This window comes from Oncorhynchus tshawytscha, linkage group LG31 (assembly GCF_018296145.1).
Source record: "Oncorhynchus tshawytscha isolate Ot180627B linkage group LG31, Otsh_v2.0, whole genome shotgun sequence".
In the NCBI taxonomy this organism is placed as follows: Eukaryota; Metazoa; Chordata; class Actinopteri; order Salmoniformes; family Salmonidae; genus Oncorhynchus; species Oncorhynchus tshawytscha.
The window spans coordinates 7,624,664-7,652,100 of record NC_056459.1 but is presented as its reverse complement, the minus strand read 5'-3'; the positions used below and the strand labels follow the sequence as shown (position 1 = coordinate 7,652,100).

Below are 27,437 nucleotides of genomic sequence, written 5' to 3'. Positions count from 1 at the left end.
TATTATTTACAATGACGGCCTAGGAACAGTGGGTTAACTGCTGGTTCAGGTGCAGAACAACAGATTTTTACCTTGTCCGCTCGGGGATTCGATCTAGCACCCTTTCGGTTACTGGCCCAACGCTCTAACCACTAGGCTACCTGCTGCCCCAATGATGTATGGTCTGATATACCACGGCTGTCAGCCAATCAGAATTCAGGGCTCGAACCACACAGTTTATAATAAGAAAATGAGGACAATTGTATATTATTATGATTATATTGTTATTATTATTATTACTATTGAAGGGTGGGGTACTGAAGGAGGGTCACAGTCCTCTTACGTTAAATATATAGCAACACAAAGTTATTTGGAATAAAAAACTGTATACAAACCTCTGAATCTGGTGTCTTTGCATATGTCCGTGCCTGTGTGCGCACGAACATGAAGTGATTTCAAATCCCAAAGTTACCTGTTTCTGCTAGCTCTAGTTGTGTCGTTGTTGGTCTGTCACACAGGATGTTGGGCACTGCACTGACACAGCCATACAAGTCTGGAGAGTCGGTAAGATCGACAAGTAGCATGGCCTTTTCCCTGTCACTAGAAGGGTTTCAGACGTCCTGGATAGATTTGTTTCATATGAGGTCACGTGTCCTTTTGATGACAGCCGTCGTATTAAATAAGGGAGCTGAGAAAACAAACGTTCTTCGTGTATTGGGTGGATTTGATCTATCTTGACACTCCATATTAAGACCTTGAAGAAGGCGCAGTGATTCCGAGACGTTGGTAAATACCCAATAAATGACTGGGAGTTTATATATGAAGTGTGCGACTCTCTTTATTTTGATAGTTTATAGTTTAATCGCCGTTAGTCAGCACCTCCGCGAAAAATACGTTTTCTGGGTGTGCGCCAGCTCCTGTTTTTTTCTCTCCATTTCACTCTATATTAATGCCCATGAATTTGGAATGAGATGTTCTGACGAGCAGGTGTTCACATACTTTTGGTCATGTGGTGTAGTTTAGGTTTAATGTTTATTTGTTGTTCTCCATAACACACTTGTATGCTACAGTAAAACTGGTTTCTCTCAGGATGCTGCAATGGAGAGCGAGTACTGCCAGCTGGCCCTGTGTTTGCAGTACTGGGAAAGAACGTCACGTTCACACCGCCCTAAAACCCTCAGATGTGGTCAACTTTATCACTGCAGCATGGAATTTCAACGCTGGCAGTGTACAAGGTTGTCACGCTCAGAGGAGAGAACGTTGGCGCTGGCTACGCTGGAAGAGTGTCACTGAATTCATGCTTTAAAAATCACAAAAAGTGTCTTCAGCTGATGAAAATGATCTCACAGAACAAATGTATAAGATCTCCTAAGCCTGTGTTTTAACACAGACCTTGCTTTCGGCTTTTTCCAAAAATGCCATTCCTTCCCACATAGGCTTTGTCTAACAAACCGTGGCGGAGTTGGTGCCTACAAGAAGATGCCATTACTATTTCAATATGTATGTCCTCATCAATTTCTTGCCCTCCCCATCACTTCTTCTCCCATTCACCATTTTCTACCTCTTCTCTCCCCTCCCATCAGAACCCTTCTCCAACCAGGTGGTGTGTTCAAGTTGCCCAGTTTGGCTTTCAACCTTCTCTCTCTCTCTTTCACTTGGATCTGATGGGAGGACTTGACCTATCCCACAAGCCCCGAAGAGGTTCAGGGGACACACACACACACTCTTTCACAAACAAACAGACAGATAGACTGTAACAGAACTATTGTACTACATTACTACAGTGCTTACTAAAAGTATTTTCTATGTACTAACTGTATTATGAAGTATTTAGAACATAGACACAAAGGTATATAAAATAAATATTAACTATAGACAAACTACTATGTCTGGCTTTATGTCTGTTTTTGTGTGCAAACATATTTTTATTTGGGATAGAAAGATTTGATAGATTTTCACTGTATAACATCCCCATGCCAACCGTCAGCTTCTTTTACCACAGTCACAACCTCACACAGTATGAGGTTATCACTAATCTGACACAGGATCAGCTAACAGTGTAATGCAGCCACTCCACACCGGAGTATGTTATGCTAACCTCTGCTACTGTGTGTCAGTATAGTCAAGGTATAGAGGCAAACAGGAAAATGCAAATGTGTTCTTTATTCATCTGACTCCTTAAAGGGGCCAACCTGCAGTTGAAAGAATAACAATGCGTACTGTCTCAGGAAAAAGCTGAGGGATGGGGTCTGGAGAAATATAACCATTCTCAAATTCATAGACAGGGCTACGGATGCAAGGACTGACCATCCATGATATCAAAATGATAGTTTTAACCATGTCTTGAGGCTATACAGTGTTTGTTTACACTTACTTTGTTTATAAACATTGTGAAACAAGCTTGTATTTGGAGTTCTGATGTGGTACGACAGTTGAGGTAAACTCATGAGGCATTTATGCGTTATATTCTTCAAGAATAAATGGGGACGTATCATTAATTTAGTCCAAACATGGACATAGCAACTGCAGATTGCCCCATTTAAAGTCACATGAGACATTTCCCAAATTGTAATAACTTTAATGAGACATTTCTTTAATGAGACATTTCCCAGATTGTCAGGTTAGTGTAACGCAACTCATATGAATGTACATGGAAGATTCCAGTTCCTGCTGTCTCGAGCTGTGGTGTTGGTGGTCTGTTACACAGGATGTGGTGCACTGGACTCGCACATCTATACAGGGTCATGAGAGACCTCAACGATGTACCCTGTACAGTAGAATAGAATAGATACTTTATTGTCCAGAATATATTTCTTTATTTCTGTCTGATATTCTGCCTCCAAGACCTAGTCTCGGGAAATTCCAGGCCTAGACATTTTGCCTCGTGTACAACTGAACTATCAAGCTGAAACCTTGTCTGGTATATTCCACTGGGTGTCAGCACAGTCAAGGCAGATGGCAAAATCAACATTTACCTAAAACAATTGCAGTAGACTTGCCTACAACGCTTTTTAGGGTATGGGGTGAATATCTTTTGAAATAATACATGTATTTTGTGTCTTTGTTTGCCACGTGGAAAGCTATAGTAATTCCTATTTTTCAAGCAATACATTGTATTTAGATTTACTTAATGGTTGAATTGCTAAACTTACAGTAATAGTAGCCTCTATGAGCGTATATGATGACTTGGCATAAATTGTTCGGCTATTTGACATATTTTGGGTATTCAACTCGACATTATAATTTATTTGATTTGTTCATTCTTAGTGGTAATAATAGTTTGTAGTACGTCAAAGTAGAGTGTGGTATGTAAAGGGTATAAATCCATTCAAAGAGGCGGGTTTTCTGATGTCGACACCTTTACTGGGTGTGTACCCGTAAGGAAGTGAGTACTCATTCAGTTCGTAAAAGCGACAGGTGAGCCCGCATTATTCTCTGTCGCAAGAAGGGTTCCAGACATCTGGGATGGATTTGTTTCATTTGAGGTCGCTTGTCATTTTGCTGTCAGCTGTTGGTAAGATTAATGAATATATTCATTATATTTAGGCCTACATTTACTAGTGAATACAAAATACTTTGAGATGTGATGGCTGGGTTTGTTTTTTGTTGGCGCATCAGGAGGTGCATTGCCGTTGTTCTAGTATAATGCCTTTTTCAGACCAATAATAGGCAAACCTTATTTATAACTGTTCGCTAGTCCATTGCGAATAGCTTGCTCCTGTCTTGATGTCTATCACACACTTGTATGTTGAAGTGAACACCTGCATTCAAACCGGTTTCTCTCAGGATGCTGCAACGGGCAGAGCGTACTGCCAGCCGGGCCCTTGGAGGGAGTACAGGGAAAGAACGTCACGTTCAAAACCATTATCATCCCCACAGATGTTGGCAACTTTATCACAGTATCTTGGAATTTCAACGGTGGTAGTGGACTTGTACCTGTTGTCACTTCTGCGCCCAAAGGAGAGACAGTTGGCGCTGGTTACGCAGGAAGAGTATCACTGAATTCATCCACCGGCGTATTAAATCTGGCATCCTTGACGGCAAAGGATGTCGGAGACTATGCAGTGACTATGGTCACTAGTGCTGCAGTACAGCGCACAGGTGCAACGTTGCTCAGAGTTCTAGGTGAGTACAGAAAGTCGTTGATTGCAAGCATGCGTAAAACGTTCTTTGAATGCGTAAAATACCCGAAGTAGCCTACGCATTTTGGCATTTGTTTTCCAAAATCAACTTTATTGTTATTTACAACCAACTGTTTTCGTCTATTCTATTTATTCCCAAGTAGGCCCTACCTGGATGATAGGTATGCCCCTCCCCACAAATACATTTTGATGTATAATTGCCTAAAAAATATTTTAGACGAGTAGCAAAAAAATGGTTCATGTCAAAAGGCAAAAACTATCAAAGTGAGAAATAACCTGAAAAGATGCTTAAGACTCAGGGTTTTATATCCATCTTAAGGGCGTGGCCCTTTAGCTTGGAAAAGAGGGTTGTTCTTAACCACGACGTTGCGTCTACCACAAACCCCCGAGGTGGCTTATTGCTATTATAAACTGGTTACCAATGTGATTAGAGCAGTAAAAATACATGTTTTGTCGTACCCATGGTAGATGGTCTGACTTTTTTTATTTTCATTTTACCTTTATTTAACTAGGCAAGTCAGTTAATTAAGAACAAATTCTTATTTTCAATGACAGTCTAGGAACAGTGGGTTAACTGCCTTGTTCATGGACAGAACGACAGATTTTTACCTTCGATCTTGCAACCCTTCTGCTGACATACCACGGCTGTCAGCCATTCAGCATTCAGAGCTCATTTTTAGTCATTTAGCAAACACACATCCAGAGCAATTTACAGGAGCAATTCGAGTTAAGTGCTTTGCTCAAGGGCACATCAAAAGATGTTTCACCCTAGTCAGCTCGGGCATTCAAACCAGCAACCTTTCAGTTATTGGCCCAACACTCTTAACCACTAGGCTACCTGCTACAGAGCTAGGAAACAGTGTGTGTGTGTGTGTGTGTGTGTGTGTGTGTGTGTGTCACAAGACGTTTCCTGGATTGATGCTTATGCCAGGATCACAAATCAGTTTTGCCATATCTCAGCTAGACACAGCCTATGTGATGCAATTTCCCTTTACAGTGCATTCGGAAAGTATTCAGACCCCTTGACTTTTTCCACATTTTGTTACGTTACAGCTTTATTCTAAAATAGATTAAATAAAAAAATGTCCTAGTCAATCTACACACAATATCCCATAATGACAAAGCACAAACAGGTTTAAAAAAACAGAAATACCATCTTTACATAAGTATTCAGATCCTTTGCTATGAGACTCGAAATTGAGCTCAGGTGCATCCTGTTTCCAGTGATCATCCTTGAGATGTTTCTACAACTTGATTGTAGTCCACCTGTGGTAATTTCAAATGCTTGGACATGATTTTCGAAAGGCACACACCTGTCTATATAAGGTTCCACAGTTGACAGTGCATGTCAGAGCAAAATCCAAGCCATGAGGTTGAAGGAATTGTGCACAGAACTCCGAGACAGGATTGTGTCGAGGCACGTATCTGGGGAAGGGTACCAAAAAATGTCTGCAGCATTGAAGGTCCTCAAGAACATAATGGACTCCATCATTCTTAAATGGAAGAAGTTTGGAACCACCGAGACTCTTCCTTGAGCTGGCCACCCAGCCAAATCAAGCAATCGGGGGGAGAAGAGCCTAGGTCAGGCAGGTGACCAAGAATCCGATGGTCACTCTGACAGAGCTCCAGAGTTCTTCTGTGGAGATGCGAAAACCTTCCAGAAGGACAACCAGCACTCCACCAATCAGGCCTTTATGGTAGAGTGGCTAGAAACAAGATTCTCTGGTCTGATGAAACCAAGATTTGGCCTAAATGCCAAGCGTCACATCTGGAGGAAACCTGGCACCATCCCTACGGTGAAGCGTGGTGGTGGTAGCATCATGCTGTGGGATGTTTTTAGCAGCAGGGACTGGGAGAATATTCAGGATCAAGGGAAAGATGAACGTAGCAAAGTCCTTAATGAAAACCTGCTCCAGAGCGCTCTGGACCTCAGACTAGGTTCACCTTCCAACAGGTTAACAACCCTAAGCACACAGTCAAGACAACGCAGGAGTGGATTCTGGACAAGTCTCTGAATGTCCTTGAGTTGCCCGGCCACAGCCTGGACTTGAACCCAATCGAACATCTCTGGAGAGACCTGAAAAAAGCCATGCAGCAATGCTCCCCATCCAACATGACAGAGCTTGAGAGGAACTGCAGAGAAGAATGGGAGAAACTCCCCAAATACAGGTGTGCCAAGCTTGTAGCGTCATACCTAAGAAGACTCAAGGCTCTAATCGCTGCCAAAGGTTCTTCAACAAAGTCATGAGTAAAGGGTCTGAATACTTCCGTAAATGTGATATTTCAGTTCATGTTTTTAAATCTGCAAACATTTCTAAAAAATAGTTTTTGCTTTGTCATTATGGGATATTGTCTGTAGATTGATGAGGGAATCTACAGACAATACCCCATAATGACATTTTAGAATAAGGCTGTAACGTAACAAAATGTGGAAAAAGTCAAGTGGTCTGAATACTTTCTGAATGCACTGTATGTAAAATTAAATGGGCAATCAGTACATTTTTTGGATAAAGTAATGATATGTAGCATAGGATTCTTGAAGAAAACAACTTTACACTACTTACACTACTTGCGCTGTTCTGTGAAGGGAGTAGTACACAGAGATCTTCAGTTTCTTGGCAATTTCTCACATGAAATAGCCTTCATTTCTCAGAACAAGAATAGACTGACGAGTTTCCGAAGAAAGGTTTTTGTTTTTGGACATTTTAAGCTTGTAATCGAACCCACAAATGCTGACGCTCCAGATACTCAACTAGTCTAAAGAAGGCCAGTTTTATTGTTTCTTTAATCAGAACAACAGTTTTCAGCTGTGCTAGCATAATTGCAAAAGGGTTTTCTAATGATCAATTAGTCTTTTAAAATGAGAAACTTGGATTAGCTAACACATCGTGCTGTTGGAACACAGGAGTGATGGTTTCTGAAAATGGGCCACTGTATGCCTCTGTAGATATTCCATTAGAAATCAGCCGTTTCCAGCTACAGTAGTCATTTACAACATTAACAATGTCTACACTGTATTTCTGATCAATTTGATGTTATTTTAATGGACAAAAATATGTGCTTTTCTTTCAAAAACAAGGACATTTCTAAGTGACCCCAAACCTTTGAACGGCAGTGTAGAACATTGCTGAACTTTTCATTTTGATATCATGGATGGTCAGTCCTTGCATCCATAGCTATGTCTGTGAATTTGAGAGTGGTTACATTTCTCCAGCCCCCATCCCTCAGATTATTACCAAAACAGAACACGCTTATTGTTATTGATATCGGTTTATTTTTTATTTTTTACATTGCATAAAAGTACAGAGCTTCGTAATGGTATAGCATAAACTACAGTCGAAGAAAGCTATTGGAAAGTTATGCTGCTTTAAAAGTTGATAATCTGGTATTCCCAGTTTTGAGGAAAAGCCTTTCAAAGTCTTCACAGTTGTCAGAGAGCTGTTCTTTGTTCACACCCATTCAGCATTGTTCACACCCTCTTAAGCCTTAGCCCCACCGTTATCTTTAAAGCTGCACTATTTCCTGGTTGCAAAAACTCTAATAGTTCACCTAATTTCAGTTTATGTGACAAAACAAGCATGTTTAGTGTAGAGAATCATTGTACCATCTAAACCACTGCAAAACATATTTTCCATTAGCAAAAATATAGCATTTTCAGCTGTTTGAAGCTGGTGTACAAAACTGAATATAAAATATGCAATAACTAAACTTAACCGGAAGAGAGAAATAGCTCACATGGAATAGATCTACTGCTTCGTAGGCTTGCTTTCAATGAGAATGACAGATCTATAACTCACATTTCTATGTGAATTTGGTCAGATCTCCCAAAAAGCTACATATTGCAGCATTACGAATTCACAATGGGTACAGTTGTCCGTCTACAGACGGTTGGCTGACAACGTCACAAAAATGATGGTGTGATTCTGAACGGTCAGAGAGCTAGCGACAATGACAAGAAGCTGCCATGTGGGGAATCGTAGGTGTCTCATTTCAGATAGTTTTATCTCGTTCTTGATACCATGTCTTGTTTTGAGTTTTAAAAAAACACTCGTTGGTTCGATTGCAGCCTGTGACATGGCAGACCAGAAGTCATCCCTCTCCATGTCCAGCCCCTCTATTATTTCAACCAATCACGGCTAGTGGGAAAGTTCATGTCTTTTTTCATGCCTTACCAACTAGGCTCGTAATTTAACATTGTTATTAGTATACTGGTTTGTTATTAGTATACTGGTTTGTTATTAGTATACTGGTTTGTTATTAGTATACTGGTTTGTTATTATTATACTGGTTTGTTATTAGTATACTGGTTTGTTATTATTATACTGGTTTGTTATTAGTATACTGGTTTGTTATTAGTATACTGGTTTGTTATTAGTATACTGGTTTGTTATTATTATACTGGTTTGTTATTAGTATACTGGTTTGTTATTAGTATACTGGTTTGTTATTATTATACTGGTTTGTTATTAGTATACTGGTTTGTTATTAGTATACTGGTTTGTTATTAGTATACTGGTTTGTTATTAGTATACTGGTTTGTTATTAGTATACTGGTTTGTTATTAGTATACTGGTTTGTTATTAGTATACTGGTTTGTTATTAGTATACTGGTTTGTTATTATTATACTGGTTTGTTATTAGTATACTGGTTTGTTATTATTATACTGGTTTGTTATTAGTATACTGGTTTGTTATTAGTATACTGGTTTGTTATTAGTATACTGGTTTGTTATTATTATACTGGTTTGTTATGAAGGCGTATGAAAGTTCACATGTTCAAGAAGGCATTTCTGCCCTAAAAAATGCATTTCGTTGTAAAACCATTTTTTAAAACTTTGAAATGCCTCTCCTGTAAAGTAGTAATGTCCTTCATTCGCCCCCGTTCACGTGCTGCGCCACATACTCAAAGCTTTGAAGGATGGCAATGATGAGTCAGAACTAGAGAAAATGGCTTTCAGGTTATTGCACAGTGTAAAACCACTAAAAGGTTATATACTATTTTATTAGGTCAGATTGAAATGACCCCTGTGTATTTTGGGTCAGTAAAATGCAGTTTAGTCTATGACATCACAACCATTGAGTGAGCCGTCGTCTGGTTCACAACATATTCAGAAAGTCTTTGCTGACAACCTGTTATTTACTATTCAGGAGTTTAATGCTTTCGCTCCCTCCCCCTCGTCTTCTACTACCAAATGACGCTGCTTAGCCTTACAGTACAGCTTCATTAATCCGCCACTCTCCCCTCCCTCTGCCTCAAAACGCAAGTACCTACTTAACAGCTACCCTGACGCCCCTTGACCTGTTTGTCCATCACGTCACTTCATCCTCCCATTCACCTTCCTCTACCTCCGGCCTCCCCTCTTCAGAACCGGTCTCCGCCGTGACCATCACGTCCAACCTGAACGAAGTGGTCGAGTTCAACAGCACTGTGGTCTTGACCTGTTCGGCCAAAGGCTCCTTCCTCACGTACAAGTGGCTCAACGGCACCACCCCGCTGGTCACCGACGGGAAGCATGTGACCTTGAGTGCAAACTCCACAGTGCTGACCGTGGCTGGAGTGTTCAGGAAGGATCTGGTCGGACCCATCTACTGCACGGCCTTCAACAATCTAGAGAGTGATAACAGTGCCCCCTTCAACCTCACTGTCACCTGTAAGTACATATGTTCTTATAGCCTGGTCTGACATCTGTTTGTGCTGTCTCGTCATTGTTATAAAGACAGCACAAACGGATCTGGGACCAGGCTAATATTCTTATCCATTGATTCCACTCACGTCTCTGCCAGGCTATCTGAAAGGTTCAGGAAGAGTTTAGTCTAGAGTCTTAGGAGGCTTTGTGTGACTTGGTACACTCCCGGTGGGCGTTTCTACACCCCTCTTCTGTTTACACCATCCCTGTGGACTGACGGTTATGCTGAAATCACACCAACATTCCGAGCACTAGTTTTATCAACACTTAGATATGATATTGAGCAGTAGATCAATTATTTTGTGTGCTGGATTTAGAATAAGTCAAGCCAGCCGTTTTCTATATTGTAACAGTCTGCAGCAGGCGGATGTAAATCAGGCATCCAGATCAGGCCATTACAATGCGGGCGACAGGAAAATGCAGTTCAGATAAGATCTACATTTCGTCATAGCCCCTCTGAATAGAGCACCTGGGAGGGGATCGTTTTTGTTAAGATTTTATGAGCTGCTACATTGTGGTTTGCAGCCTTAGGCCTCCATTTTTATTTTTTTTAACCTTTATTTAACCAGGCAAGTCAGTTAAGAACACATTCTTACTTTCAATGACAGCCTGGGAACAGTGGGTTAACTGCCTGTTCAGGGGCAGAACGACAGATTTGTACCTTGTCAGCTCGGGGGTTTGAACTCACAACCTTCCGGTTACTAGTCCAACGCTCTAACCACTAGGTTAACAACAGCCCGAACGTAACTATTTTCCAATATATTTGCAGATGGGCCAGAAAACATCGCCATGACAGTCACCCCCACCGCTGAGATCCAAAAGAAGGGTTCCAACATTACATTGACCTGCTCAGCCCAGTCTAGCCCTGCGGCTGTGCTTCAGTGGATCCACAATGGAGTCCCGCTCAGTGTGGTGGGCCCCAAGCTGGTACTGGACAACGTTGCCGTGGCACAGAGTGGAAACTACTCCTGCATGGCCAGCAACGCCAAAACCTTGCGATACCTGGAATCCACAACAGCCAAGTTCACTGTAGTCGGTGAGTAGGAGTGGAACCACAAGAGCCAATGAGAAATCAAGGTTTTATACATGGATAGGAAGGGTGCTTTAGTGAATACAAAAGGGGGCCATGGACAGTATACTGTTAGAGACCTAGAGAGGCAAATCTTGCTCTAGTGGGACGTAAAGTAGTGAAACTGGTTGTTGCGTTCAGTTGAGGTTCTTGTCAGTAAACATGTTTTTCAGATGTTACTCATGACATTTTATTAGACGGACGTGTTCTCGTTGAACTGTTATACTAATTACAAGGAAGTTGTTAAAACCCTTTTCTGCATTTTAATGTTTGTTACAGCCACTTTTAACACAGTTTCTTTAGAATTTGCCGTTAGTCCTCCAACCCTGTCTCAGAGAGATTGTATCATCCTTTTTTAAGGTGATGCCATGAGCAGACAGACTGAAACCTGTTTCCTGGCTTGGTGCCCCTGAAGGCATGACACCAAACACTGAATGAATTTCATACGATTTTGAAGCATGCCGTACAAGTTTCAAACACAGTGATCTCGTATCATGTTAACTTTGTACGGTTCCCTCATAGTTTTTTAAAGCTAGCGAAATATGTGCTGCGTGTACTGAAACTGTTTACAACGGAAGACAGGCAGTCTACCATTTTGTGAGTGACTAAAACCTGCCTGGTTGGGGGATGGTCTTTCAAAATGCCTTGAGTCCTTGTGTCGGGTGTTGTTTTCTAGAAGGAAGAGAGATTGGGGGATGGGGATTGTTGCCCATTTAGCAGTCCTTTCAGTTATTCTATGAATGTTCCCATGTACTTGGTAAAAAGTAGTGAATAAGTCCAATTATTCTATCATGAATCATAGAGTTACACATTTTACTTTTAATGGCTGACTAAAGCTGAGGAAATAGGAATTTTCCTCTGAAAATGTTTGCCATCAAGCCTGACTCGACACTAATTGACCAAAGTATTGCTTAGGCAGTTGTGAGTCACCATTGAGGGCCATGAACTTTGTGTTTAAAAAATATTATCTTGGCATTAGTTTTCCAACACTCGTTAGTCTGGAAAGGAGAGATCGAGATAAACAAGACAGTGGTTTCACATGTTGTCCAAAACAAAAAGGCAAGGTTGGCTTTAGTTCCACTTATCTATTCTATTCATTATCTATTCATGTAGGTAATTTGGTTTTGCTTTGTTGACAAGTTTTTGGTTCATCGGCCCATTCAAAAACTCATTGTAAAATAATAACATTTTATTTGATGTCACATTTTATGGAAACATGGCCTGAAATAAGCTGGACAGTGATATAGTAGCTACCCATTGGCCACAAACGTCAATTCAACGTATATTCCACGTTAGTTCAACGTCATTTCATTGAAATGATGTGGAAACAACGTTGATTCAACCAGTGTGTGCCCAGTGGTTAGTTAGATGTAATGTCATTAAGGTATAATGAAAGTACAATGTTTTATTTTATTTAGTAGACATCATCCAATCCATTCAACTGAAATCTAATGAATAGTTCATCAAGCTTCATGTGGTGTTTACGTTGTAAATACTTTAGTACTCTGAAATCTGGTAGTTGTAAGTGAAACCAGCTGTCTTTAAGAGTTATCATCTGGTCTGTGTAAACCCTAACTCAATTTGTCCTCTGTGTTTGTAGAGGCCATATCCGGCGCTAAGATCACAGGCCCCAATGGAACGCTTGTTGCAGGTAACAGCACGGCCAACCTGAGCTGCCAGGCAACCACCGGCACCGCCGACGCCCGAGTGTGGCTGAAGAATGGCGCGGCACTGTCTCCTAGCAACAGGGTCGTGGTCTCGGCAGACAAGAGCTCGATCACGATCAAGCCAGTGCAGAAGGAGGACAGTGGGGAGTACCAGTGCAAGCTGACCAATGCTGTGAGCACAGACTCTGCCAGCCTCAAGATAGTGATCAGTTGTGAGTATAAGGGCCTTCTGACCTCTTCACTGACCCTTAACACCAATTGCAACCCTGGCCATCAAAGTTAAACAAAGTTACCGTTATATTCTACTGTTACTTTGTTCATAAATGTTACAGTATCCAAAAAGAAAAGCTTTGTATTTCACCTAAATCCATGATAAATTGTATGTATGCTACAGTGTAGTATTATTTAGGTCAGAACGGCCAAATCCAGGGGAATTTCAAGCATAAAGCTAAAATGATCCTTTCCGTGTCACAGTTGGTCCTGAGACTGTGTCCGTGAAGGGGGTAAATTCCGTAAAGGTGACAGAGCCTGTCATGCTGAAGTGTGCCGCGGTCTCTCTCCCTGCTGCCACTTACACCTGGAAGTTCAATGGGACGCTGACCGGCGTGATGACAGCCGAGTACGGCATCGATGCCGCTGTGGCCACGAACAGTGGAATTTACACCTGTGAAGCCAGCAACGCCGTCACCGGGCTGAGCACCTCCGTTAACCACAAGCTGTCCGTCAAAGGTTTGATTGTGGAGGCTGTAGTAGTACTCAACCATTTAGCACCATGGCTCTTAGGATGTCTTCGCACCCTAACTGTTATAAGGATATTCTACTTACAAATCATGTAGCACTGTCCACGTTTATCTCGTATGAAGCCGTTGCAGTACTTTGAGATGTTCTGATGATGATGCTGATGATAAATGGCTTTGTTCTTGGGATTTCGCAGAGGAGGGAACACCGGATGATGGACTGAGTGGTGGGCAGATCGCTGGGATCGTCATCGGCGTGCTTATCGCCCTGGTGCTCATCATCGTAGGAGTCCGCTACATGAGACGGAAAAAAATACCGTGAGTACCCTTGGTTCTACTTTTGATCCACGCTATTCCATAGAAGCCAGTACGGCTCTGTTGGCAGACACAGCTGCTGTGTGTATTGATACACAATCTGTCATCGTCTCTAAATACCCTTCCTGTGAATCTACAGTCCTCGCTTTCACTTCTCTCATTCTTTGGCCTCCTAGAACTTGTGCGCCTGATTGTTACCAAGTACAGTATCTTCACTCTGTTCGTAGCATCCAAACTCTCTGCACTCCCAAGCCCTGTTTCAGCAAACTCTTGTAGATTTTCATATGCGTCCACACAGATAAAGGTACTGATTTTATTGGACAGAGCAAAGAGAGATAAAGCAGACACGGGCTGACAACATTCCAGCGTTTGGCAACTGAAATCTTTTTAAAAATTTTTTAAAGACTTTCGGGGTCATGGGCGTTCTGAACAAACCAGAAAAGGAGAAATATACCACAGGTGTCCTTGCTCAAAACCCTTTTTTGTCATTGGATCTCCAGCTTGTTGGAGTACATGTTCACGTTCTCATTCCTCACCCCTTCCTCACTAATTAAAGTGTTGTCAGCAGAGCAGTAGTGCTGAGCAATTTGCGCTTTTTGTGATCGGTTCGGTTTCTGCTCAATTATTCAAAAATAATCCCAGTTTTCAATGATTTTTAAAAAAACATTAAATGCATTATGTGAGTTGAATGTTGTAACAACACAGAATTCAACTATGAATAAAAGTCCCGTGATGGTAGTGACTGCCCCTTACTGCTTATCACTTATTAACCAACATTTATCACTACTTTAATAAAATATTTCACTTGTTGTGTATATTACATTTGTTTTATTTAATTACTTTATTATTTAATTCCAAGTCATCATCTGATCTCTATAGAGCAGCTGCCTATGCCATCTGACAAAATCACTATATTAGTAAAATCAAATAAAATTGTACACACCGTCACAACATGATGCTGCCACCCCCGTGCTTCATGGTTGGGACAGTGTTCTTCAGCTTGCAAGCCTCCCCCTTTTCCTCCAACCATAATCCCTTTGCAGAAAAACAGCCCCAAAGCATGATGTTTCCACCCCCATGCTTCACAGTAGGTATGGTGTTCTTTGGAATAAACTCAGCATTCTTTGTCCTCCAAACACAACGAGTTGAGTTTTTACCAAAGTTATATTTTGGTTTCATCATTTGGTTTCCAAATGCTCTCTAGCGAACATCAGACGGGCCTGGACATGTACTGTCTTAAGCAGGGGGACACGTCTGGCACTGCAGGATTTGAGTCCCTGGCGGCGTAGTGTGTTACTGATGGTAGGCTTTGTTACTTTGGTCCCAGCTCTCTACAGGTCATTCACTATGTCCCCCCGTGTGGTTCTGGGATTTTTGCTCACCGTTCTTGTGATCATTTTGACCCCACGGGGTGAGATCTTGCGTGGAGCCCCAGATCGAGGGAGATTATCAGTGGTCTTGTATGTCTTCCATTTCCTAATAATTGCTCCAACAGTTGATTTCTTCAAACCAAGCTGCTTACCTATTGCAGATTCAGTCTTCCCAGCCTGGTGCAGGTCTACAATTTTGTTTCTGGTGTCCTTTGACAGCTCTTTGGTCTTGGCCATAGTGGAGTTTGGAGTGTGACTGTTTGAGGTTGTGGACAGGTGTCTTTTATACTGATAAGTTCAAACAGGTGCCATTAATACAGGTAACGAGTGGGGGACAGAGCAGCCTCTTAAAGAAGAAGATACAGGTCTGTGAGAGCCAGAAATCTTGCTTGTTTGTAGGTGACCAAATACTTAATTTCCACCATAATTTGCAAATAAATTCATTAAAAATCCTACAATGTGATTTTCTGGATTTTCTTTCTCATTTTGTCTGTCATAGTTGAAGTGCACCTATGGTGAAAATTACAGGCCTCTCATCTTTTTAAGTGGGAGAACTTGCACAATTGGTGGCTGACTAAACTTTTTTGCCCCACTGTACCTATTTTAGGCCCAGCTTTTGGAACTTTGGCTTTCCTGGATATAGCCACTATATTGTGATCACTGCATCCAATGGGTACGGATACAGCTTTAGAACAAAGTTCTACAGTATTAGTAAAAATGTAATCGATACATGTGGATAATCTTGTCCCTGTAGTGTTTGTAAGCACCTTGGTAGGTTGATTAACCTCTCTGGGATATGTGGGACGGTAGCATCCCACCTCGCCAACAGCCAGTGAAAGTGCAGGGCACCAAATTCAAAACAACAAACATCTCATAATTAAAATTCCTCAAGCATACAAGTATTTTATACCATTTTAAAGATAAAATTCTCGTTAATCCAGCCACAGTGTCTGATTTCAAAAAGGCGTTACAGCGAATGCACCACAAACGATTATGTTAGGTCACCACCAAGTCACAGAAAAACACAGCCATTTTTCCAGCCAAAGAGAGGAGTCACAAAAAGCACAAATAGAGTTAAAATTAATCACTAACCTTTGATGTTCATCAGATGACACTCATAGGACTTCATGTTACACAATACATGTATGTTTTGTACGCTAAAGTGCATATTTATATAAAAAAATCTCATTTTACATTGGCGCGTTATGTTCAGTAGTTCTAAAACATGCGGTCATTGTGCAGAGTCACATCAATTTACAGAAATACTCATTATAAATGTTGATGAAATTACAAGTGTTATACATGGAATTAGAGATACACTTCTCCTTACTGCAACCGCTGTGTCAGATTTCAAAAAAACTTTACAGAAAAAGCAAACCATGCAATAATCTGAGTACAGCGTTCAGACAACAAAGCAGCCAAAAAGTTATCCGCCATATTGTGTAGTCATCATTAGTCAGAAAGAAATGGCATTATAAACATTCACTTACCTTTGAGGATCTTCATCAGAATGCACTCCCAGGTATCCCAGTTCTACAATAAATGTTTGATTTGTTCGACAAAGTTCATAATTTATATCCAAATAGCTTCTTTTGTTAGGGCGTTTGGTAAACAAATCCAAACGCGCGTTCAGGTCCAGCCGAACGTCGGACGAAAAGTTCAAAAAGTTATATAACAGGTCGTAGAAACTTGTCAAACTAAGTATAGAATCAATCTTTAGGATGTTTTTATCATAAATCTTCAATAATGTTCCAACCGGAGAATTCCATTGTCTGTAGAAAAGCAACGGAACGAGATCTAACTCTCTCGTGACCGCATGTCACTAGCCTGTGGCACTCTGCCAGACACCTGGCTCAATCGCCTCTCATTCCCTCCCCCTTCATAGTAGAAGCCTGAAACAAAGTTCTAAAGACTGTTGACATCTAGTAGAGGCCTTGGGAAGTGCAATATGAACCCATTTACACCGTATATTGGAATGGTAGAGTTGAAAAACTACAAGCCTCAGATTTCCCACTTCCGGGTTGGATTTTTCTCAGGTTTTCGCCTGCCATATGAGTTCTGTTATACTCACAGACATCATTCAAACAGTTTTAGAAACTTCAGAGTGTTTTCTATCCAATACTACTAATACTATGCATATATTAGCATCTGGTGGCAGGCAGTTTACTCTGGGCACCTTATTAATCCAAGCTACTCAATACTGCCCCCCTGTCACCAAGAAGTTAATAAACTGAACCAGATTACGGGCACTGGTTACAGTAAAGAGCTTCCTCTTAAGCAGACAGCTTGATGAAAACCAGTCAATATTCATGTCCCCAAGAAAGTAGACCTCTCTGTTTACATCACATACACTATCAAGCATTTCACATATATTATTTAGATACTGACTTAGCACTTGGTGGCCTATAGCAACACACCAAAAGAAAAAGGCTTTAGATGTGTCAAGTGAATCTGCAACCACAACACTTCAATAACACTTGACATAAGATCTTCTCTTAGCATTACAGGGATATGGCTCTGAATATATACAGCAACACCTCCCCCATAAGCATTTCTGTCTCTTCTATAGATGTTATATCCTTGTTATGCTACTGATGTATCATCAAATTAATGATCTATGTGAGTCTCAGAAATGGCTAATATATGAATGTTATCTGATGTTAGCAAGTTATTGATATCATTAACCTTATTTCTAATGCTAAATATATTAATATGGGCTATTTTCAGCCCTTTCCTGTGTAGCTTATCAGAGATAGACATAATACTGAAAAGAGCAAACAAAGCAAGAGAAAAAATATACATTCAGCAGTCCATTAATCAGTAGGTGTGTGTGTGTACTGCGGAGTTGAAGCTACGAACCCATAGGCTTGGCTCTCTCATCCCTTCCAGGCTTCTGGGAGGGAGGGTGGACAATGAGCCTGTCATAACGGATCTAAGCAATGTCCCCACGTTCTCTGGCAGCTTTCATGGCTGGGATCAGTTCTTTCCACTTCTGGCACACAGCTTCAGGATAGTCCTCGTTGAGGAAGATCTACGTTCCTCTCAAGTTCTTGGCTCTTTCCAGAACTGCTTCCTTGTCCTTGAACCTCAGGAACTTGACCTCTATTAGCCTGGGCCTATCACCTGGGCCAGTGGTAGGTTTTCCAGTCCTGTGGGCACGCTCCACCTCAATCTTCCTGTGGTCCATCCTCAATTTGTCAGAGATCATTTCCCTCACTTTGTCCTCAGACTCTGTCCAGGTCTCATGTGGAAATTCTGCAATTCCGTCCACAACCATTTTGTTCCGCCTTGATTGTCCCTCGAGAGTCTGATTTATCTGTCATGGATTCACATACAGAACTGATGTCCTCTCTCAGTGACTTACAGATTGTTGTCATCTTGCCGTTCTCCTGTTTCAACTCATCGTGCTGACCCTGGGAGAACTGCAAACTGTTCTTCAGGTCCTGGACCACTCTGGTCAGGTCGTCCATTCTTTTATTAGTAGAATCCACAAGTATTTGGACAAAACACTTGAAGCTATTTTGTTGTTGTTGTAATAACTGCTTGTAGGTCTTTTTTTGTTTGTTTAAAAGACCCTTTACATGTGATAGAGAGACACTTCTGTCCTCAACGGTACTCCCGCCGGCTTTGGTCTTTGTCATGGTAGCTAGCAACGTAGGTTACATTGTTACTCCTCGCAGTTCCAGACAGGGCAGGTCACAGGGAAGATTGAAAACAACACACAGAGGGGATCTAGACAGCCACAAAACCGCGTTGCGGGCTGCGTTCAAGAAAACCCACTAGCTAGCAGCTAGGCTAGCAGCGACGCCAAATAGCTCCTCAGACCCGTCCTTGGTTGGCAGGGTCACTGGAAAGAGACAAGCAGTCCCAGCAACTGATGCCAACTGCGTCGCGGGATTCAAACTAAGAAGCTAGCTACCAAGAACTTTCCAATACACTTTCAAACACACTTTTCAAACAAACAAAACCGAGCTCTTCCTCGTTCCACATTCAACAGGAAGTGACGCTATGTTAAAACGAGGAAAAGGGAAATAAAGTTACATGGATTTCTGATGCAAATGTGAACCCAACCACCTTCATCCAGACAGGAAGATGAGCCCCCAGATAACCAACCAGCATGACACACATTTCTTCCTACCAGAGAACTAACAAGCTGACAGCCAGTGAACAAGGGGAATGCAGTATGTTGTTGAAAGCAGATACCTGGTTGGTCAGGTTTAGACCGCCCTGTGTGCACAACTGGGTTCACACACAGCTGCACACTTGTTTAATTGGGAGAGGGACTGGCGGGTGCAAAGGCAGATACTGTTTCCTGATTAGTGTGATAAGTGGCTGCACAGCAGGCCAGGCCCCTATGTGAGATGGGGATTAGCGATTACAGGTGCTGACATTGTAGGTTTCTGGTAAAGGTCACTCTTTATACTGAGCAGATTTTTTTCCACCTGGTTGAGCCTATAAATGTCTGTCTCAGGTATACACTGAATCTGTTTTAACCATGTTCTGATATACGTTACTGGACACTTTTACAGAGTATCCAAGTGATTTAAGCAACTAAGATATGATTCTGTTGATATTGGCTAGATCAATACCATGACGACATGTATACAGGAGATAAGTGTTCGCAAGATCTGCGTGTGTTTATCCTGGCTCTTTCTACTCATTCTGCCTGGCCTTGTCAGCCTGGATCAACGCTGTGGGTTTCAGTATTTTGAAAACACAGTCGGACCACATTCCAACACTCTCTCTAGCCTCACACTCAGGAGAGGAAGATTCCATCTCAACAGCGGAGTCCGCCACTTTTCGCTCCTCTCTGAATCCTCTTAAGATAGCAAGCTGTCTGGGCGTGGTGCCCCTGAGCAGTGGAAAGGACCCTTCCAGCCGAGCTTAAGCCTCTCTCCTCATTTCTGACGGACTGGAGAGGTGGACATGGAGTCAGTGGAACAATGATTAGATATGGGGAAGATATGCTCTTCTTTAACGTCCACAATTGGAAATGGTTCTTTCCAGGATAGTCACTAGCGGATAGGGGAGATGCTGAGTTGAGAGTATGATTGGAATGTCACCGTCGTGTCTGCACAGGTCTCTCTCTCTTGCTTTCTGTCCATCTCCCTCTTCTTCTCGCCTCATCTGTCTTTTGCTGTCTGTCACTCTTTCTAACATTCTTCCTCTACAAACCTCTCTTCCACTTGGTTTCCTCTTTTAAGTCACAGTGGCAGGTAAGAGAGGACAGTTTCCTCCATACGGTTTGTCCTGAGGGCCATTCCACACGGACATAATCCTATTTCTGTGAAGACATGCCGTAATTCAGCCATAGTACTGGTACACGGGCACATCTGCAGGATCAAAGTGAGGACTGCCAAGTACCCGTAGTTGATATTGTAGTTATTGAGTCGTCCTCTTCCTGTGTTGTCGTCTACTGCTCTTATCAATGGCGTACAACTAGGCTAAATGATCAGATGCTTTCTGAGATGAGATCCCAGCATTAAAAAGGTTACAAGATCTACCAACACTGCTCGTGTTCGTCAGGGCATTAGGGTCTGTTCATGAACCCTTTACACTCAGATTATTATTATGGGATTATTATTATTATTGGGAATTGGCGTATATGGATAGAGGTAAATAGAAATGTTTCTTACAAAAGGAATATGAAAAACATAACCATGGTATCCATTGAAAGGAAACCATTTGGAGATTATGGGAAAATGATTCAACTATAGGTGAGGACAAAACAGTTAATTAAACATAAGATTGAATCCAAAGATTACACTGTTGATTTTATGTGCATTTTACATTAACTCTACTTTTCGCCGCATTTGTTGTTATCGAAATCTAAAAATACTCTGGATATATTCAGTAACATGATAAGAATATAAATGGGAAAAAATCTGGTGTAGGTGCAACATAAGACAAAAAAAAGAAGAAATTTGTTTGAGGTCTAACTGGCGTCTCCAAGTGGCTACACACCTCTCCAAAGTGTGCACAGTTCCTAAGCAATGTCAATGCACTTTTATGCCTCAAAGAAGAGTCTTTAACTATACTGCCCTACCAAGCAAAATAGCAGTAACTGCTCATAGGGTGAAACTGAGAAAAATGACTTCAAAGTTGTTTTATTGTCCAGCCAAATGAATTGTAGGCAGATCATTGGAGGTGTTGTTATCGGTCTTACTATGAGGTTAATTTTTTTTTATTAATATTGGACCCTGACCTCTGGCATGACCTTTGACCCTAGACGGCTTGGTACACCCACTGCAATACGTTTCCATTACAATTATTATTATTTTTACACACGCTTGTGTTAACATATTTATTTGTATTTATTTTGAGGCTGTCAGTGTCATATAGTTTGATACTTGTGTCACCAAAGAACAATAAATAATACCAAGATAAACCGTAGACAATGCAGCAAAAAGCTCAGTGAAACCAAGGTAAAAGGCAGTAACTGATGTGGGTGATGGCAGTTTGTGCCTTTTTTAAATTATTTGTCTACATGATAAAGCATATATTTAATGTATAACGAATGTAAATAACTCATTTTTGACCAAATGTGCAGTTACTGCTCTTTTGCTTGGTAAGGCAGTATAAGGTGCTATTTTGAACTCTCCTAGCTGTACTGTTGAGGAACCAGAGCAAGCAGACTTGTAGTTGTTTTGTTTGGAACACTGCCCCGCATCCCCACCATCACACAATTACTGTTGGTGTTTACACATTCCAAAAACAGTCCATTATAAAATCGCAATCTGGTCAGGTAGGCATCATTTGAAAGCGTGCTCTATTGCCCCCATGGCTAGCTAAGTTACAAAATACGATGTTGTAGCGTTAGGCTTTCACAAGGCAATTCAGAGAAGCAGATCGGCATAGAAAAGAGCCACGAGGGCATTCGGATGCGTGTTCCCCGCCAAATTTCTTCACAATACAACAAACAGGCCCATTCTGTTCAGAATAGCCAGCGTATGATGCCATGTCATCTTGTAACTGTACATTTTAAGCATTGTGATCATAAAAGTTGACAATTAAGAAAGGCCTCCCGAGTGGCGCAGCGGCCTAAGGCACTGAATCGCAGTTACTGTACAGCCACTGCATTCCGATTTAGGCGCGTATCAGTGTCAAAATCTGCCATTTTCAACCCGTATATGGGTTAAAAGTGTAAAAGAGCTACCTATGGGCATTCCATCAAAGAAATGAGGAGACACAATTCCTTTGAAATGATAGCTGCCTGTCTATATTTGTCGCTGCCATGTGGGTATATGACCTAAAATCAAGTCATTCGGGATGTCAAAGCAAAGTTATCATCCCCACAACAGTGAGGTGTTTATGTTTCCTCAAATCCCTTCAATGTAAGGTCATCGTTCCACTAATCGGCACTATTTTCTTTCACGTTCTGTTTCAGGATCGAGTCGCCGTACTAGAAGAGATCCCAGAGGAAAGCTGGTAAGTTGCTCTGTGATAACTCCATACTACCCTCAAGTTGTTTGCGTTCCCTTGTCAGGCGACGCAAGCTAGCATTGTCCTCTGTTGTAAACAGCCGTTATCAAGGCTGTCTCCAGAGCCTGGGACAAACATATCCTTGTTGATGACATTCTTATTGCATTGCGTCCGAAGTTATAGCTGCCATTCTATGGTGCCACTCCCTATCACACAAGTCTGACCTGAAAGGCCTCTGCCTTTCAGATAAGAATGTTGACTTTACACATACTGTAGGGAGTGGGCACCAAGTCCGATTCTGGCATAGCTACCGAAAATGTGTGTGCTTCTTTCGTCTGAATGAACAAGAAAGGCAAAGATCCTCATTTGGGGCTATTAGCATTTTGGGAGTTGAAGTAGAACAAAAGCCAGTAGATACTGTATAGCCTGACTATTGCCAATGTTCACCTAAGAGTGAAAGACTTTCAGATGAGGGATGATGGGAGAAAAAAAAAGTAATTTAACTTCAGATGTTGTTCTTTTTTTACTACAGTGTTCTTAGTGATAAACTATAAGTCATGTGACTCCTTTCTTCTTGCTCACAGGAGCTATCAGCCCAAATAATCAGCCAATTATTCCCCTCAAGATCCATCGCTGCAGTCTGGAAGACCAATCAGGTGGAAACCTCCCCCAAGTCGGTCCAGCAATACAAACGTTTCATCACAAAGCCCACATAACCACAGGGGTCACAACATCCCTCCCTAGGAGCTGGTCATCTCCTTTGAAAATGTTGGTGTGTCTGGGACTCTGGGTCCTTGTGCTTGGATTGGACCGGAAATCTCCAACGCATCTATCCCATCTAACATCTATCTGTCTGTATGGAATTATATTCCTTCACACACCTTCCCTCCTCTCCATCCAGCCCATTGGCTAAGGTAAACAGCTTCTAACCACTCCCTGGGATGCTGACCTCCTTCGCAAAAGAGAGGAATGTCATCGCTTACATCAATTTCTCCACATATTCCTTAGGAAATGAAATGCATAGATTTGAGCGATGGTGGTGCCCTGTCCGTAACGAATGATCCTTTCAGCTTTGCGAAACTGGAGGAGGATTTAGTGGGGGCAATATAATGTAGAAGATTGTAAGGCTGAGTCACTTGGTCACTCCTCACTGATCACAACATCAAGGCGAATGGGCAAATATCGTCTGAAACTTTCAAACAACTGACGGACACAGGTTCATAAATCTGACGTTACCACCTCTGCTTGATCCCAAGGGTAGCTTTTAAAAAATAAAAATAAATCTTCTTCCTTTTTTTTTTTTTTTTTACATCTGCAAGATCTGCTCGTAAGAGCTTCATGTCAAAACAGCAACGACAAGATCCAACACGCAGCAAATGTTAGGGGGAGAAAGAAAAGGTAAGAATGTTTTTGTGGGCAAAGACATTCTTTGGTTTTGGAGGGAAAATGTGTGCGAGTCAGGGCTGTGCTAATGAGTTTCGTTATTTGTTGTATCCCACTTTTCAAATGGATCCATCGTTGAAATTTGAATGTTGTTTGTATTATTTTGGCTTTTGTAGTATAATACAAAAAAAAATACAAAAAGTATGTTTTTAGGACCATAAATGAACAACTGCCATTTTATGTTAACTGTAACACAACCCCTTTTACCTACTTCTTAGCTTTGTGAGAAATTACATCCTTGTTTTTAGTCACTAGTATTTATTTTTTTGTAACCTTAGTTGAATTGATTGAGCTGACGGTGTGAGTTTTTTTTTATCCAATAAATGATAATGAGTAGTTTGACAGCACACACAGTTGTGTGTGACGCCCAGTCACACACACCTTCAGTTAGAACACACAGTACTATGGGTTGAGTTCATTATCTGTTGTGTTTTCTCCCACACATTAAAGTCAATGGGGGGCGGGCGGAGGGGGTTGAATGGCATGAACAGCGTTTTTGTCTAGTAGGTTTAATTCTTGAAGATGACCAGGGAGAAATCGACAACTTTACCTGAACAGTTTCTTTTTTACTGTTAAAAGGGGTAGACCAGCTCAAATGACAAAATGGCACATCAATAAACTGCTCCCTTTGTAAATATGATTTACTTCATGTAAATGTGAACTGTAATGAACATTGTATTTTTTAGGCTTGACACTCTGTCATCTATTTGGGGTTTCTTGTTCAATCTTAATTTGAATATTTCAAAATGTCATACATTTTCTCAGGTTGTTTACAATAATGCGTATTATTCTTTAACGACTGAACTGCCTATATTCATGAATCAAGTTCTCTTTGTATAGACACACCTCTGAGAAGTTTGTTTTAGTTTATTTATTCTTCTGTTGCTACTGCTATTTGCTTTTGTTACAGTCTGGTTTATTTTCAAAATTAGCTTTACTTCCTGTGTCTAGCTAGCCAACCCCAGTCTCTGTATTTCTCCCCCCCCCTCCCTCTCTCTCTCTCTCCTATTTGTTCCTGGGATTTGGAATGACACAACATATAGGCGGACCAACGGTTAATTTTTTAAATTCTCTTTACTGGTGAGATAACCAAGAGGATTTCTGTCTCGCTGCAGTTGGTGTGTGTATGCAATGGTGTTCTCCTCTCCTGCCCCACCAGTCTCCCTGTTTTTTCACAGGTATACCTCAGAAAGAAAGAAAGAAAGAAAGAATGTAAAGACCTGCTTTAACAACACAGAGACAAGGAATCCCTGTGGTGGGCAGGTTGTGTGCTCAGGGTGGGAAACCGACACCCTGAGCACAGGGGTGGGTTAATTAAAGCATCCATATTTTATCCGAACCACATTTACATTTGAACTGGATTTGAAACCACACATTTACATTTGAACTGGATTTGATCCTCTTGTAAACACATTCATATATGAGCGTGTGAATTGTAAACACATTCACACACTCGTATAAAAATGAGGTCTACTGTTGAGTGCAGTTAGAATGGGAATATGAATGTGCAGATGAACAAACACTACAAGGTGCAGGAGGTGCTTGGTAGTGACCAGGCTATCAAGTTCATTTTCCTTGAGTCAACAATGGCTTTTAAAAAAAAATGTTTTAACTGTTGTTCTGGTTGGGTGTTAAAACAATGGGACAATTGTGTAACACTGTACTTGAATGTAAAAGAAAACTCAATAAAATGTTGGTGTACAAAAATCCCTTGATCCCTGGATCCCTTTTTATGTCATAAGATTTCAACACATCTATGATCTCAAGCTTTTTGTTGTTAGTGTATTAGGTTTCTGGGGTTAAAAGTGCTGTGTATATCCAACAACAGTGTGTAATAAGGCATGACATCAAATCTACTGAATGTAGAATGTTTCTGAGCAATTATCTTGAAAATGAAAGTCAAGAGGAGTTTGTATACTTCCTTAATAACTTGATTGTAACATGTATAACATGTGAGTTGGGGTATAAATGTGCTTTCAAAAACTCTGTCACTGTCAGGAAGGTGTGCCTGCATAGGCGATATTAGCTCATGAATAAGTCTGCTTGGCAGATCGAGTGAATGTTTGTCTCACCTGTGAACAGTGTAGGCGAAAGAATAGTCCACAGTTACAAATGAGGACTTTCAGGTTTTTCTCATTATGCCACTGGGACATGGCAGCCTTGAGAGAGGAAGGTGAGGAGGGTTCGGTACTATGACTGTAACTCACCAACCTGGCTTACTGCAGATCAGGGCTGTCATTACCCTACCCTGTAATCATGCTCAGACTGGCCAATCTGTCTCTCTGTTTTTTGTTTGTTTTTGTAGTCAACACATTAATATGGTAGTAACCTGAGTCCAAATTTATGCAACTTCACATTGTTCCTTGTGAAAATGTTCTTTTTTTTTTTAAATTACAAAGTAGCTTTTAAGTTTGCTTGTTTGTGTACTTGTTTTCATTGACCAAAGAATTGAGAAAAAGTGAAGAAATCAGTTTTGAACAAAATGATAATGTAATATGTGGAAATAACTTGCATGTTCAATTATATGTTGTGATGGAATGTGTGAGTCATCATGACCTGTAACTGTGTGTGAATATCCGTCATAGCTATGAGTGAACCGCCAACCGTCTGTTATATGCGCACAGGAGAATAGATTGTGAGCGTAGAGAAGAAAAATACATGTTTATAACTGATAATTGATCGCATGGTGCAATAATGACAGCAATTAATTGACTATCGAGTGTTTTGATGGACACAGCTTTGTAGAACCAAAACCTACATTGCCTATGCTCAACAAACGCGCACTCGAGAACAAATCGTTGTAGGGGCTGCAGTTCGCGAACGGCTGTGCTTAACACCTTGCCTGGCTACCCAGACTTGTTCCGACCAAACTCTACACCCTGCTCACGGATGTTAGTTTCTTCTCCGGAATGAGAAGTATGTAGCAAACAACAGAGCAGCGGAAGAGTCGTCAGGCTACTTATTACCCTCTCAACGGCAGTCAAGCAATGCACTCCGCCAAAAGTCGTTCACAATATAGTTCAGTTGCAGCCACAACTAGACCTTGTTTCAGATGTATCAATAAATAATCTTATACACTGAACAAAAATATAAACGCAACATGTAAAGTTTTGGTCCCATGTTTCATGAGCTGAAATAAAATATCCCAGAAATGTTTCATATGCACAAAGGCATATTTCTCTCAAACTATGAGCACAAATTTGTTTACATCCCTGTTAGTGAGCATTTCTCCTTTGCCAAGATATTCTATCCACCTGACAGATGTGTGATATCAAGAAGCTGATTAAACAGCATGATCATTACACAGGTGCACCTTGTGCTGGGGACAATAAAAGACTGCTCTAAAATGTGCAGTTTTGTCACACAATACAATGCCACAGATGTCTCAAGTTTTGAAGGAGCATGCAACTGGCATGCTGACTGCAGGAATGTCCACCAGAGCTGTTGCCAGATAATTTAATGTTCAATTCTCTACCATAAGCCGCCTCCAATGTCGTTTTAGAGAATTTGACAGTACGTCCAACCGGCCTCACAACCGCAGCCCATGTAACCTTACCAGCCCAGGACCTCCACATCCGGTTTCTTCACCTGCGGGATCGTCTGAGA

The 27,437-nt window shown here is 41.3% G+C and overlaps 1 protein-coding gene across 2 annotated transcripts; it reads left to right on the top strand.

The window, feature by feature from the left end:
- The first annotated feature begins 3,339 nt into the window (after positions 1-3,339).
- LOC112229832 (carcinoembryonic antigen-related cell adhesion molecule 1) lies at positions 3,340-25,540 on the top strand. Of its 2 annotated transcripts, none has more exons than XM_024395911.2 (9): positions 3,340-3,493; positions 3,766-4,104; positions 9,488-9,772; positions 10,578-10,844; positions 12,478-12,756; positions 13,019-13,273; positions 13,479-13,599; positions 22,354-22,394; positions 23,014-25,540. In XM_024395911.2, exons 1-8 carry the CDS (start codon positions 3,445-3,447, stop codon positions 22,370-22,372), a joined length of 1,614 nt encoding a protein of 537 aa, XP_024251679.1. In that variant the 5' UTR covers positions 3,340-3,444; the 3' UTR covers positions 22,373-22,394; positions 23,014-25,540. The 2 variants fall into 2 exon arrangements, with proteins under 2 accessions (XP_024251679.1, XP_024251678.1); XM_024395910.2 differs by having other exon boundaries at positions 22,973-25,540.
- The last annotated feature ends 1,897 nt before the right edge of the window (positions 25,541-27,437 follow it).